The sequence below is a fragment of the Poecile atricapillus genome, chromosome 15 (genome assembly GCF_030490865.1).
Source record: "Poecile atricapillus isolate bPoeAtr1 chromosome 15, bPoeAtr1.hap1, whole genome shotgun sequence".
NCBI lineage: Eukaryota > Metazoa > Chordata > Aves > Passeriformes > Paridae > Poecile > Poecile atricapillus.
The window spans coordinates 7363075-7377769 of record NC_081263.1 but is presented as its reverse complement, the minus strand read 5'-3'; the positions used below and the strand labels follow the sequence as shown (position 1 = coordinate 7377769).

The 14695-nt window shown below is 60.1% G+C and overlaps 1 protein-coding gene across 8 annotated transcripts; it reads left to right on the top strand.

Annotated features, from left to right (window-relative positions):
* Nucleotides 1-1248: 1248 nt before the first annotated feature.
* On the top strand, nucleotides 1249-14620 carry SNPH (syntaphilin). Of its 8 annotated transcripts, none has more exons than XM_058850468.1 (6): nucleotides 1249-1394; nucleotides 2055-2112; nucleotides 8596-8672; nucleotides 9426-9626; nucleotides 11137-11286; nucleotides 12129-14620. In XM_058850468.1, the coding sequence occupies exons 3-6, from the start codon at nucleotides 8629-8631 to the stop codon at nucleotides 13264-13266; spliced, it is 1533 nt and encodes a 510-aa protein (XP_058706451.1). In that variant the 5' UTR covers nucleotides 1249-1394; nucleotides 2055-2112; nucleotides 8596-8628; the 3' UTR covers nucleotides 13267-14620. The 8 variants fall into 8 exon arrangements, with proteins under 8 accessions (XP_058706451.1, XP_058706446.1, XP_058706445.1 ...); XM_058850463.1 differs by having other exon boundaries at nucleotides 8596-8980; nucleotides 9525-9626; XM_058850462.1 differs by having other exon boundaries at nucleotides 8596-8980.
* The last annotated feature ends 75 nt before the right edge of the window (nucleotides 14621-14695 follow it).

Genomic DNA, 14695 nt, shown 5'->3' with positions numbered 1-14695 from the left:
CTTTAAAAGAGGTGAAGTCCCAGCGTGGGGCAAAGGATGGTCGGGGGTGGCTGAGGGGGTGTTCCAGCTGAATGTCCTTTCTGAATAGGAATATTTGATTAAATAAGTAATGGGCCTTTGCTGCTGTTCTCTGAGGGGTTCCTTTTCTGGGTGTAAGGAAGCGAAAAGCATCCCTGTATGGTAAAAACCTCTCTGTTTTCTGTAAAAGAAACGCTATTTTTGGGTGGGAACAGGAGTGTGGCTCAGGCCGAGACTTGAACCAAGGGCAGCTCATCCTTTCCTTACGGCAGGTCTGGCATTTCCACAGCCAGGTGCTGAGCTGGGAAAAGGGTTTGGGTTTGGTGCAAACCTCTCCCAGCAGCAGGCCCCATCTCCCTGCAGTGGTGCTCCCACCCCTCAGGTCAGAGTATCCTGGGAGACCAAGCACTGCAGACTGCAGAGGGAAGGAGAAACCATTTTTCTTTCCCAAAAGCCATCAGGAATGACTCTGCATCTCACAGCAGAGCTTCTGCCTGTGCCACATGGTCAGAGCTGCTCCAGTGGCAGCAGATGTGATAACTCATTAATTTTCCTTTCAAGGAGGGAGGCTGTGCATTGGATTCACCGGGAAAGAAGGAAACAAAAGGCAGCTGGAGGCGGGCAGGAATAAATGGGAGGCAGGATATATATATACACACTGAAAACAGTCTGTGTGTCGGGATAAATGAGGTACAAATCATGCAGGAAATAGCGCTGCAAGACTGACATGTATTTACCAAACAGGTTTGTCAAAACTCTGGATTAACCATGGGGGAGTGACAAAGGGAGCTGGGAATGTCTGGGAAGCACAATGGTCCCCGGGTCCAGACCCAACCTGGGTGCAGGTTCTATTCTGACTGTGAATATTTTCCACAATAACATTTCCCTCCACAAGGCCGTCTGTGGATCCATACACGCTGGATGTTCGGTTTGCAGCACAGGCAGATGTGCATCCCTCACGCTCCCGGTCCCCACGGGGGTGTCCGCAGCCGACCTTGGGCGCTCCTGGCCGCGGGCACGGAGCGCTCCAGGAGCCGGTGCCCTGCTGCTCCCCGCACAGGCTGCAGGACGTGGCGCGGGAGCTCCCGAGACGTTTCCTCAGCAAATAATTTGGGAAGGTTGATCTTGACAGTTACAGCAGGAAGCGTGTGGGAAGTGCCATGAGTAACCGGGCTGTGCTGGAGAACGGGACGTGCCGTGCCGTGCCAGCCTTCAGCCTCATCTCCCAAACCTCCCGGACGCCAGTCACAGCCCGGGACAGCAGCTTGGGGTGCCTGTTCCTGCTTCTCCACCCCAGCCCAGCCGATTAGGGCTGAGCCACAGGGATTGAAATGGGGCACAGAATTCCGGATATTTAATGACTTGACTTTATGCAAGTGCGTCACTAATTAGAGGCAGGGATCTCCTCAGAGCTGGACTGCTTAAAATTAAAACTACGACGCTGGGGGGACTCCAAGGGCCGGGTGGCTGCAGCGCGGGGCCGCCCCGGCTCCCCCCTCCCCTTCCTCCTCCTCCTCCTCCGAGGTTACGCCGGGCGAGGAGCCCAGGGCCACCGGGCGCAGGGCACACCCGGCCCGCCGGGCTTCGCAGACTGGGAGGGACCCCAAAACCCGGCTGGTTTCTTTTTTTGAGGTGGTTGTGCTGCTCCGGCAGAGGGGAGTTGCCATAGAAACGGGGGGAAACCCGGCGGGGGGGGCGGGGAGAGGCACCCGCGGCGCCGTCGCTTTAAGATCGCAGAGGAGGGAGCAAATTACGCAGCTGCACGGCTCATCCCTCCCTCCCTCCTTTCTCCATCCATCCATCCCTCCCTCCCTTCTCCATCCCTCCCTCCTCCATCCCTCCCTCATCCCTCCCTCATCCCTCCAGCGCTCCCGGCCGCCCCGCCGCACCCATGGAGGCCGGCGCAGGTGATGGAGGCGGGGGAGGGCGCGGGGTGCGGGGTGGGGCGGGGGGCACCGCACCGGGTACCCCACCGGGGACCCCACCGGGCCCCGCACCGCCGCCGCTCACCGTCCGCTCTCTCCCTTCTCCGGCAGGTCGCTGAGCCCCCCACCCCGGCGCTGCCGCCCCCGACATCGGCGGGGCCCCGCGCAGGTGAGCGGTGCGGGCGCGGTGCGGGGGGCGCGGTGCGGGGCCCCGCGGCCGCCGTGACTCATCCCTTTCTGGCTGCACATTCGGGGTGGGGGGAGGCGGGGGGCACAGCCGGGTCTGCCAGCGCCGCTCTGCATCGCGGGGAGCGGGAGCGGGGGGGTTCCCGGGACACAGGGTGCTCGGGGCGGGTCACGCATCGGGCCCGCAGCGCACCCGCATTGCGTGTGCCAGACCCCCGCGGCACACACCAGACCCGTACTGCTGCACCAGAGCCCACGGCGTGCGCTGGACCCCCGTGGCACGCAATCGACCCACGTCTGACTTATCAGACCCATATCTTATGTACCCCGACCCACACTGCAAACCCACCTGGACCCCCACCACACCCACCGGTCCTGCTTCTCAGCCCTGGACCCATATGACATGCACTAGACCCACACAGCAGCAGCAGCCACGCATTGCACCCACCAGACCTGCGCTGCACTTGCCAGACCCACATCTCATGAACCTGACCTATTAAACATGCACCAGACCCTCCTTGCACAACCCAGACTCACATTTCATGTAGCAGACCCTCCCTGCATGCCCCCGTCCTACATCACATGCACCAGACCCATATCTCATGCACCAGACCCTTGTCACATGCATCAGACCCTCCCTGCACGCCTCAAACCCACATCTCATGCACCAGACTCTCCCTGCATCCGCCAATCCCCTGTCACATGGATCAGACCCACATCACATGCACCAGACTGTCCCTGCACACCCCAAATCCCCCCTGCACTCCCCAAACCCACATCTCATGCACCAGACTCTCCCTTCAAGCACCAGCCCCACACTTGCTCGTGCAGCATCCCAAAGTGTCTCTGGCACCATAGGGCATTGCAGGAGCTGGGGCTGCTCTGCAATTGACATTTTATTATTTAATGGCTTCATGCTCCGTCTCCAAAGGGACACAGGAACACCCAAGTGGGTTGATGAGCTGGGTGCTCTGTTCTCTCCTCCCCACAAGGTCAGCGCTATGGCTGGCGCACAGAACCCACAGCTGGGTGCCTGTTCTGCTTATAAAATCCCGGTTTTCCCACCCTCTCTGGGCAACAGGCACGTTGTGCTGTGACCTTGTGCCAGAAGATGCAAATCCTGGTGGCCAGGGGTCCCGGGGTGGAGGTCAGAGGGGCAGTGCCCCCATCTCGGAAGTGCTGCAGCGGGCTGAGGCAGGAGATGTGGTGTGTGGTTAAATGTGTGGTTAAAGTAGGCCATTCCAGCCGTGTGGAGGCCAGGACTAATCCCCCGGCGCCGCCGTCATTCCCAGCCCTCGCTCAAGGTGGATGGTGGTTAGGGGAGACCTGCTTCCGCCGCGAGAGGCACGGAGGGGAGGAGGAGCTGTTGCACTGGAAGCTGGGTTTGTCTTCTAGGTTTTTGCCTTTGTATCTCAAAGGAGTGGGCTGTTCCTTCTGCTTCACACAGCTCAGCTCGGCTCCTGCCAGAGCACCTCTGCAGGATGGGCTGTGCAGTGGGAAGTCACCTCCATCCCATCCTGCTGACCTTCCTGGTCCGGGGTGAGACCACGGGGTCTTCATCCTGGGTATCCCACTCCTGCTCTCATGCTGCTACAGCACTTGTCATGGAGCTCTTCTCCCATTTCCCTTTGGCTCCAGAGTCCCCAACAAGACCCCAGCCTTTGCCCTCTGGTCAAGCACCTTATTTTTAGCTAATGAGGGCTGGGAATTGCCGCCTCCCCATTCGGAGTTGCAGCCAGGTCAGCTGGAAAAGTGATGAGCTGCATAACCCGAGCTTTCCCAATGGTGTCTGTTTTCCTGTAATCTCTGGAGGTCAACTCAGCATTTTATAACAAACGGGAGAATAAAAGGAGATGCTGCTGCCTTTTGGAATGGGATACAACCACTCTTAGCAACATTGATTTTTCTGGTGGTGTTGCATAAACACCCCATGGGGTTTGTCTCTGCTTGTGCCCCGAGCACTGAGCTCTGCCCTGAGCTGGATTTAGTGGTGGCTTTGGCAGTGCTGGGTTAGCAGTTGGATTTGAAGGTATTAAAGGTATTTTCCTACCTAAATGGGTCTGTGATTCCGTGATCTCCCTCTGCCTGGGACCCGGGTGAAGCTTTGGGATGAACCCCTCTACACTGGAGCAGAGGCTCCCAGCTTCTGGAGATATTCCTACATCCTTGGAATCTTCTTGGAGCAAAAGCAAAGCAATCCCTGTATCCCAAAAAACCCCATTGCAGGAGGAGGAGTGGACATGGTCATGGATGTTTGCCCCCAGCTGCCCAGGTGGTGGCCCCAGTGCTGACCTCCCTTCACCAGGACTTCTGCCAGCCCTGGCTGCTGGATCCTGCTCCTTCCCACTGCAACCCAGCTGTATCCCAGTCCCTTTTCCAGTGCAAGCAGCCCTGGCCTTGCCACTGTCCAGGAACAAGGGCTCTGCCCCATGTCAGCTGTTGGTTGTTGGCCACATCCAGCACTGTGCTTATTTTTAGTGTGTAGAAAAGCAGAGCCAGTGTCAGGAAGGCAGGGTAGGTCCTTGTGAGCCCTTTTTGGCCCCTGGAAAAACAAAGCCATGATTTTGCTCTCTGTGTTCCCCCTGCTTTTACTCTTGTTCATCCTGGGAGGCTGAAGATCTCCCAGGGGACCCATGGGGACACCACGGTTCCTCTCCCAGGTCTCTGCAGTGGGTGAAGCTGCTCTCAGACGCTTGGGCTCAGTGCCACCATTGCAAAAGATTCCTCACACAGGATGTGCCAAGGGAAACACAGAAATCCGGCAGCAGGCAGGATGATGGGAGCCTCGACAAAGGAAGCAGTCAGCAAGAAATGCAGGGAAATGTGGTGGCTGCTGGCACAGCAGTGTTGTGCTGAGCATTGACATGGGCAGCGAGCTGCAGGCTTTCACACCTTCTCTCATGATCCCTGTGGGGATGGGGTGAGCTGGCAGCAGCTGGATCCCTCTGGATCCCACAGAAGCTGAGCTTTGGAAGCTGATGGGAGCAATCTCTTGAGCCTGCAGCCATGAAACCCTCAGAGGAACAAGCTGAGGAACCATTGGAGGTTTCAGCGTCTCTCCAGGGGTCCTGTGTCCCTGTTTCCCATGTGAGCAGCATCTAGGAAGGGCCATACCTGGCTGGTTTGTCCATCACTGACACAGCCAGGGCATCCAGCAAGGAGTGGGGAAGTGGCAGGATTTGAGGTGAAGAAGAATCTCTGTGGGGCAGTGATCCAGCTCAGCCTAGGGCACCTCACTGCTCTGCCATCCATCACTGTCATGGTGTGATGAGTATGTCAGCAGTGCCCCAGGTCCCCTCTGTGGCTGGCAGGAGCTGGGGACCCACCAGGAGATGAGCCCACGGTGTCACCCACCCAGGACAGTGGCACTGTGGGGGTCTTGTGCTGATTCTGCATCCCAGCCCTCTGTGGCGGATCTGCTTTTTCATGCTGTAGCTCCAGCTGTTTCCTTATCAAGGCCCATTGCTTTTATTTATCAGGAATTCCCCAGGCTAATTCCACTGCATGGAACAAGCCCTGGTTCGTGCTGTTGTTGGTAAAAGCTCTGTCCTTCTGTTCCACATGTGCTGAGAGACTCACAGGGAATTTTGCTGTCAGCAGCACCAGCAACACACAGGTCTTTGCAATGGGCAGTGTCCACCCTGCTCAGCCCTCAAGCTGCATTTTAGGGGATTTGCAGGGTGCTGGACCACACACAGGTGGTTTGCAGGACAGTCTCTGGATTTGGTATAAGTTGGAGTGTCGGACCCTGGTCCATGCTGGCATTCCCAGGTAGTAAGGGCAGACACAGAGGTGCTGTGCTGAGCAGGGTCCTGCTGGTCTATGGAGACAAGGCAGTGCCCCACAAGTCATCTTTGTCTTGGTCCATGAATTGCCCTGACCACCCTGCTGTGGAGACAGGCTGAGAGAGCTGGTAGAGAAGAGAAAGCTCCTACGAGACCTTACGAGCCTCTCCCAGTGCCTGAAGGGGTTGCAAGAGAGCCGGAGAGAGACTTTGGACAAGGAGTGGCAGGACAAGGGGAAATACCTTCCCACTGACAGAGGGCAGGGTTAGATGGGATATTTGGAAACAATTCTTCCCTATGAGAGTGGTGTGGCCCTGGCACAGGTTGCCCAGAGAAGCTGTGGCTGCCCCATCCTTGGAAATGTTCAAGGCTGGGTTGGACAAGGCTTGGAGCAACCTGGGATAGTGGAAGGTGTCCCTGCCCACAGCATGGGGTTGGAATGAGATGGTCTTCAAGGTCCCTTCCAACCCAAACCATTCTGTAATTTTAACCCCCTGCTATGGGCAGGGATGCCACCCACTAGACCAGGGTTAATCCTGGATTTCCCCTTGCTTTCCTGGTGAGGCTCCATTGGTGCTGCAGCTACTCATCCTTGTGCTACGGGGGTAATTCTGAGTGCAGATCCATCATTTCCTCTGCCTTTAGTAGCCACGTACCCATGGGAATGTGTTTAGCTTTGGTGCTGGATCTGCCCACCTTGCCTGTCCTGGGCAGCCTGTGGGCACAATGAGGCTTCTGGGGAGATTGAAGTGGCTGGTTGATCCTTTGGGAATAATGACAATTTATTATCACTGATTAAATTCCAGACACCCTGGGTGCTGTGAGGGGCATCAGGCCTCAATGTGGGCACCAGGCAAGTCTGCAGCAGTGAGAGGAGGAAATGAGGTCCCCAGACATGAGGCCAAATCCAGGAGTCCCCACAGAGCCGTTCCAGGCTGTGGATGCTGGTGGCAGGTGCCTGGGGTGTGGGGTGGGGTGCTCTCAGGAGCCCCATGTGCTGGACACACAGGTGCCATCCACAGAGCTGGCACTTGCTGGTGTCAGGGGTCACAGAGGGACCCCTGCACAGAGCAGTGTGGCATGAGGGTGACCTTGCCATGAGTGGGGAAGGTCCAGGTACAGCTGAGCTGATGATGGGCACCACAGGGCTGGTGCTGGGCACCCCTGGGATAATACCAGATACCACTGGACTGCAGGGGAGGGGGTGAGGAATCAACCCTCTCAAATCTCCCTAAATCCCTGCTTGAGAGCTGCTGGCATCCAGGCTGTGCTGCAGCCCCGTGTGGCGCTGCTGGAGGGTGATGGAGAATCCTGGAGGATGCTCCCGCCAGCGTGAGGCCACGCGTGGCTCTTGCTGGATGCTGATTCACACTGCTGCAGTAGCAGAGCTCGCTGCCCACTTGGGAACAGTGATCCAGCAGGACCAAACACTGCCTTCCCCTGCCCAGGTCATCTCTGGGCAAATCCATCCCAGGTGGGAGCAGCAGGATCCCAAATCTTTCTTGTAGTGTCCCAGGAGTGCTGGCATCCCTCTGTCATGGGGCACTGTGCCTGCTGGGACTTGGGACTTCACAGCACCAGTGACCTGGGATCTTTGATGCCCTGGTTTGGGGATCAGGGAGCAGCAAATCTGGGCAGAGGAGGGGCCTGGGCTAGCCAGGGTGGGTTTTGAGGTATCCTGGAAGAAGAATAACCTGGGGTGGCAATTGCGGACGGCTGAGTTGGATGTTCTGCCTCCTCTGTTGTCCCACTCCTCGCGCTCTCCTGGAGCAGGGCCAGCAGCAGGGAGTGTTTCCTGTCACACATCGATTATCTGTTGGCAGGTCCCATCTCCTGCATTGTTCTGCCAAAATCTGAGATAAATGCTGGCATTGTGAACAGGCCTGGTGTTGGGGGGCCCCAGCCCGTTGGTCTCTGGCAGTGTGGGAGCACAGTGGGGATCCCAGCGGTGCCATGGGATGCTCAGCAGGATGCGGGTGCTGAGCAAATGCTTCCCTCGCTCCCTCACATCCTGTGTGTGCCCGAGGTGCTGCAAACCTCTGGATCTGGCCTATTTATTTACAGGAAAGCGGGCTCTGTGTTCCCCTAGGGATTAGTGGCTGCTGCCTCATCATGCAGGGATCTGTTCTTCCTCACCTGATTTCACAGCTGAATGGGGGATTTGCACTTAATTAAGGAAAAGCAGGCACGCAGCCCACTGCAGGGAGAGCTGCCTGCCCGGGGAGCTCCATGGCTGGGTCAGAGCCCTTGTACCATCTCTGCCCCCAGTTATGCCACCACTGCAGGCACTCTGTCCCTGTGGCATTTCCCTGATTCCTGACAGGGATGGGGATCTGGGAGCAGGGGGAAGCATGTGCCATGATGAGAAAGGAACTTCAGACCATGGGCAGGCACCTGCTCTGCTTTTGGGTTTGCATTTCAAATTAAGAACACCCTTGCTGTGTGCCCACAGGATCCTGGTGGGACCGCAGGCAGGCAGCATTCTGGCATTTCTGGGCTGTGGGAGACAAGTGGGAAGCAAAGCCCAGATGTGCAGGGGATGCTGTCCTCATCTGTCCCTTTACTGGTGGCCCTGGGGTCTGTACTGATGCCCTGGTGCCAGGGCTCACCCCACAGGGTCCCCATCTCATCAGGGCTATTTTCCTGCCTTCACCTGCTCTCTCTGTTGCCTTCACCCGCAGTTCCCTGTGCCCAGGACCCGTGGCACCGCGGCCATGTCCGTGCCGGGGAGCAGACGCGCGTCCACAGGATCACGAAGGTGAATATGCTTCAACCTCTGACCTCGGGACTGGACACCAGCGCCTGCAGCCGGGATGAGACGATCCCCACGATCCCCACACCACCACCGGCTGCCACTTCGCAGCACGAACCCCCAGCCCAGCTTTCAGGGGTTTGCATGGCACTGCCCGCTGCACAGCACTTCCCTGTCCGTGCATGCAGCTCCCCGAGTGCTGCACGCCCCGTCCCTCTGTCCGTCTGTGCCACGGCCAGGACCGACCCCTCCGTCCGTCCAGGCGAAGGCAGGCAGTGGTGGAGAGCACTGGGTTGGGGCAGTGAAACTGGGAGGTATGTTAGCCCTTGGAAAATGTCTCCTTGAGCTGAGTGGTAAAGAGAAAAAGAGAGAAAAATCATTTCTTCCCCTCCCATTGTCTCCATGACCTGGACTGCCGTTAGGGAGGTACAGGCTCAGCGTGGGCCGGGAGAGGAGGCAGAGCTGCCCACGTTAGGTGATGCTCTGGCAGATGTGGCTCGAGCTGTGCTGGGACTGAGCTCCCAGGGGACTCCCAGGGGGCTCCCGAGGGGCTTCCAAGGGGATTCCAGGGGTTCCCAAAATCCTTAGGGTGCAAGGATGCTGTGCCAGCATCCATGGGCTGCCACACCAGGGAAGGGGGAGAGGGTGGACATCCCCCCCAGCCCTGCCTTTGTGCCCGTCACCATGTCCGTGCAATTTTGATCCCTGCTGTTTGTTTTGTCCTTTTGTCTTGTGTGTTCTCGGTGTGGTGGTTGGCAGTCGCGGGGTTTATGGACGGAGTGGCTTTGCCTCCTTCTTTAAGTCTTCAGCGCCCTCAGCCACTCGGCCTGAGACACAGCCTCTTCTCCCTGCCTCCAGGCGCCCCTCGCCCCCCGGGAGGGACACCTACGGCACCTCCTCGCTGAGCAGCAGCAGCAATTCTGGCTCCTGCAAGGGCAGCGACAGCAGCCCCACCCCAAGGTAACCCATCACCCGTGGCCCCAGGGCGGCTGCTGGGTGCCCCCGGGCAGGGGGAGCAGCTGCCGGTGCCGGTGCCCAGCGGGGACAGGAGCGCAGGGGCCGCTGGAGCGAGGCTGTGCGCTTGGTGGCTGGGGGAGCCGGAGCTGGCGGAGCTGCTGGTGTGTCTCCACAGACCCTCACTACCCTCCTCCTCCAAACCTCTCCGCCACTGTTGTTGTGTCGTCTCCCTCCCTGTCCCCCCGCCTGCCACCCAGGGATCCCCCGTCCTCTTCCCTCCGTCCTGCTGTGGCTGTGGCTTGCACGCTGCACGCTTCCTCCCGCCACTCCTGCATTCCACGGAGCACCCGGATCCTTCCAGACCAAAGGCACGAGGGCAGGAGCTTCGCTTCCATCCCCTCGTGTTGCCCGGCAAAGGTTTGGCAAGAGCTGGTGGACTCCTGGCTTCTCAGCAGGGAGCTCCGGGTGTGTTTGGGGCACAAACAGCCGGCACCAAGCTGTGGGATGGGCACCAGCCCCAGCCCTGCAGGCACAGCAGCCTGTGGTGCACTGCTCATCACCTGCCTGTCCCCTGCCCCTGCCAGCTCCCAGAGATGGAATCATTCTGGGAGGATCTGAGGGGTCCGAGGACGACATGGTGAGCAGGTGTCGTGCGTGCTGTGGCCGGAGGCAATGACCGTCCTGCTGCCATGGGGCATTCCAAGGCATGGATGCTTCTAACACAATGCTTCTGGACATGGCTAAAGGCTGCTGGGCTGATGGACACCATGCAGGGGGGCTTTGGAATGCCTCCTTTCCATACACAGGGAGTTTGGACCCCCACTGCCATGCCAGAGCCACTCATGCAGCTCCCAGCTCTCCACGTGCCTCCCAGCTTGGCCATGTAGCCCTGTCCCTGGCCAGCCCCTGCTCTCCACACTGTCCCAGGCTTTGGGCCAGAGGTGTCACCTCCTCTGCCCCAGTGCCAGTGGTGGCACAAGGAGGGTCCAGACGTGCTGCTGGCCCAGCCTGGAGAAGATGCTGGATTCCCTGGCTTGCTCCCCGTGGGCAGGACAGCCACTATCTCAGGACCTGCTCCATCCCAAACCCTTGTGCCTCCATCTCTGGCAGGGCTGATCCCACCCTGGGGTCTCCATCCACAACAGTTATTTCCAGGAAGGTCACTCTGGGCACACAGAGTCCTCGGTGTCCTTGCATCATGTCCCTGCACCACAGAGGGAGAGCACCTGGCAGCAGCACCCATGTGTCCAGGAGCTGCATCCACGCTCCTGCCAGGGCACAGCACCAGAGACACCCACCCTGTCTGTCCTGCCAGAGGCACAACATGCAAGACACCCACCCTGCCCCTCTTGCCAGGGCACAGCACCCTCACGCACCCACCCTTCCCCTCCTGCTCTCAGGGCTCCTTTGGGATGTGTTATGGGGCTGCACCCCAAGAGCAGGCCTTAGAACCCCTGGGTCAAGCCTGTGCTGACCCTAGCACTGGCAGTGGGTGACATCTGTGTCTCCTCAGGCGCTCGTCCAAGTACAACCTCTGCAGTGACAACCATGGGATAAAGCCACCGACGCCGGAGCAGTACCTGACTCCCCTGCAGCAGAAGGAGGTCTGCATCCGGCACCTGAAGGCTCGCCTGAAGGACACACAGGAGCGGCTGCAGGACAGGTGAGCACCTGAGCTCATGGTGAGGGTGCCAGCACCAGCCATCGCCACCCGCTGTGGCAGCTCCTGTCTGGGACTGGTCCTTCTGGGTGTCTCAGTTCCCAGCACGGCACCTTGTCCTCGTGCTCGTGCCCAGGGTGCGGGGTCACAGCTGTACCACAGCATTGCTGGCATGAGGGATCTGGCTCTGCTGCCTGTCCAACCTGGGAGCTGCAGATTTGGGGACTGGAGAGCCCCACGTCCCACCTGCAGTGGCTGCGTTCTCCCCTCACCCTGTTTTAAGTCCCTGCCACGCTTTTGCTGAATTTCAGCGTCAGAGGGTGGCTAATCCCCATCTGCTCCTCTCAGGCTTAGGCACAGCCCCGCCGCCGTGCCAGCTGCCACGCGCCTGCCCGGGGCACCTGCCCACCCCCACGCAGCCCTCAGGGAACCTGGGTGCTGCAGCCTCTCTGGGAGAACGCTGAGTGTCACTTCCAGGGATCTCTGAGCTCCCCTTGCTCCCAACAGTGCTGCCAGGGGGCCTTGAGCATCAGTCCTGAGGGTCCTCAAGCATCAATCCTGAGGGTCCCTAAGCACCCATCCTTGGGATCCCTGAGTGTCACTCCTGAGAGCCCCTAAGCATCACTCCTAGGGGTCCCTGAACATTGCTCTTGAGGCTCCCTGAGCATCACTCCAAGGCTCCCTGAGCATCACTCATGATGGTCCCTAAGCCACTGGCTCCATCCCTTATTCCCAGTTGGGAGTGTTACTGGGTGATCTGGTGGCAAGCCAGTGCTGGGCACACGAGGACAGGGCTGTCCCTGCAGCCCCCTCAGCGCCGCCGTGGTGCCCTCCCGTCTCCGCAGGGATGCTGAGATCGAGGACCTGAAGACGCAGCTGTCACGGATGCAGGAGGACTGGATCGAGGAGGAGTGCCACCGCGTGGAGGCCCAGCTGGCGCTGAAAGAGGCTCGCAAGGAGATCAAGCAGCTGAAGCAGGTCATCGACACGGTGAAGAACAACCTACTGGAGAAGGACAAAGGCCTCCAGAAGTATTTTGTGGACATCAACATCCAGAACAAGAAGCTGGAGACGCTGCTGCACAGCATGGAGGTGGCACAGAATGGGGCGGTGAAGGAGGAGGGCGCCGGCGAGTCGGCCGGGGGGTCCCCGGCCCGATCCCTCACCCGCAGCTCCACCTACACCAAGCTGAGCGACCAGGGAGCCGGGGACCGCAACGTGGGGGGCTCGCAGACCATCTCGCTGGACGAGGGGGCCGACAGCGGCTTCGTGGGGATGGAGGAGGCTCCGGGCCACACGGACCCGCTGGAGGTGGGGGGTGAGCTCGGCACCCGCCTGCCCCCCAGCAACACCTACGAGAAGGTGCTGGGACTGCGGAGCAGCGTGGAGGCAGGGGTGCAGGCCAGCTGCATGCAGGAGCGGGCCATCCAGACGGACTTCGTGCCCTGCCAGCCCGACCTGGACACCATCCTAGAGAAGGTGATGAAGTCCCAGGCTTGCAGCTTGGGCAGCCCCACCTCCGCCTGGGTCTCTGAAATGGAAGACACGATGCCCGTCCCCGAGCTCGCCAACCCCACCGGGACCACGGACCTGATGGTGGCCGAGCCCGACGCCGCGACGGCGGCTGCCAGTGCCGAGGGGGGTGTCCCCTGCAACCCGGCGGTGCGGCAGCCCCGCAGCTCCAGCCCCTCGGTGGCCATCGCCTGCGTGGCGGAGGAGGAGCTGACGGAGGTGACCGGCTGCGAGACCAACCCTTCCAAGAGCTACTGGAGCCGCCACTTCATCGTGGATCTGCTGGCGGTGGTGGTGCCGGCGGTGCCCACGGTGGCCTGGCTGTGCCGCTCGCAGCGGCGGCAGGGCCAGCCCATCTACAACATCAGCTCGCTGCTGCGGGGCTGCTGCACCGTCGCCCTGCACTCCATCCGCAGGATGGGCTGCCGCCCCGTCGCCAGCCCCGGCCCCGGAGGCACGGCCCAGCCCTGACCCCTCCGGCGCCCTCCACCCGCCCCCACGGACCCGACTGCTGATTGTAAAGCCCCGGCGTGGCACTGGCGGGTGGGAAGGGCCCGAGGGGTCTGTGGGTGCATCGAGGTGTGCTGCCCACCCCCCCAGCTCCTTTGCCCTGAAGGAGGGAAAGAACCGTTGTTGGAAGAGGGGTGTTGGCACCCAGCGTCACCCCCCGCCGATGGACACCTCTGCCTGTGCCTCTGGCTGCGGGGGGCTGTGGGGCTGCACCCGCCAGGGGGGCTCTCCCTCCATCGCTCTTGCTTTCTGTTTGTCGCCGGGTTATCTCCGGGGCCAGCCCTGCCACGGGCGGGTGATGACAAGGAGCCGCTGGCAGCGTGGGGCTCTGGGGATGCAGCGGCTCCTTGCTGCAGGTGCAGTGTCTGTCTGTGGGCAGGGGGATGGGGGGTCCTGGCCAGACACAGGGATCAGCTCCGGAGCGGTTCGGGCCAGCCCGCCATTCCCTAGGAGATGCCTCCCCACCCTGGGATGGAACTGGGCTGCAGCTCACGCACGGAGCCCCCCGAGGAAGCCGTGGGCTCTCCCTCCCTTTGCTTTGCACTATATTCACTTTTTTTTGGGTACAGACTGAAACCCGGCTGTTGGGACTCTGGCTGCCGGGGAGCGGGGCCGGGGGCTCCTGCGGTTCTGCCAGCCGTGATGCCGGTGATCCCACCACGTGCTGGAGCTCGGATGCCTTTGCTGGGGTGCGGGCAGTGCCGTGCAGGCAGAGCCAAGCCCTTTGCCGCCCCGGCCCACCCAAACCCCCGCTTTGCTGGTGGCCTCCGGAAAAAATGCCTTTTCTTTTTGTTGTTGAAACACAATGACAGCAAGGATTGCTCAGCGGGGCTGTCGGGCGCGGGACTTGGGGCTCCCCCGGGCGCGCCGCACTCCCACCCCACGAATGTCTGTGGTTTCTTTGTGACTTGAACTAACAGTGTTTCCCCCAAACCCCAGCCCAAGCCCACTCCCCCAGCCATGGGTGCCACCGGCCAGGTGCCCTGGCAGCCGGTGATGCTCCACAAGCCGGTGTCCAGTGCTCCCCAGAGGGGCACATGCCACATCCTGTGTGCCCCACACTTCCCTGCATCCCCCTTCCGCCGGCTCTGCCCGTCCTGGGGGGCAGTGGGGACAGCAGCTCTGCCACCAGCACAGCACCAGGTGCCGGGGGAAAGATTTGGGGAGCAGCAGTGTCCAGGCAGCCGGGGCTGATGTAAGTGGAGCTGGGATATTCGCCTCTCATGCAATGTATTTGTGGATCTGTGTACACGTCTGTTAGACTATCCAAAGCTTTGCCAAGAAATAAATGTAACGACTATATTTGAAAGACAAATCTATATAATATATTTTTTAAATACAGAACTGAAAAAGCTGTAACCCCCCTCTTCTTGTTTCCCCTGTCCTGTAC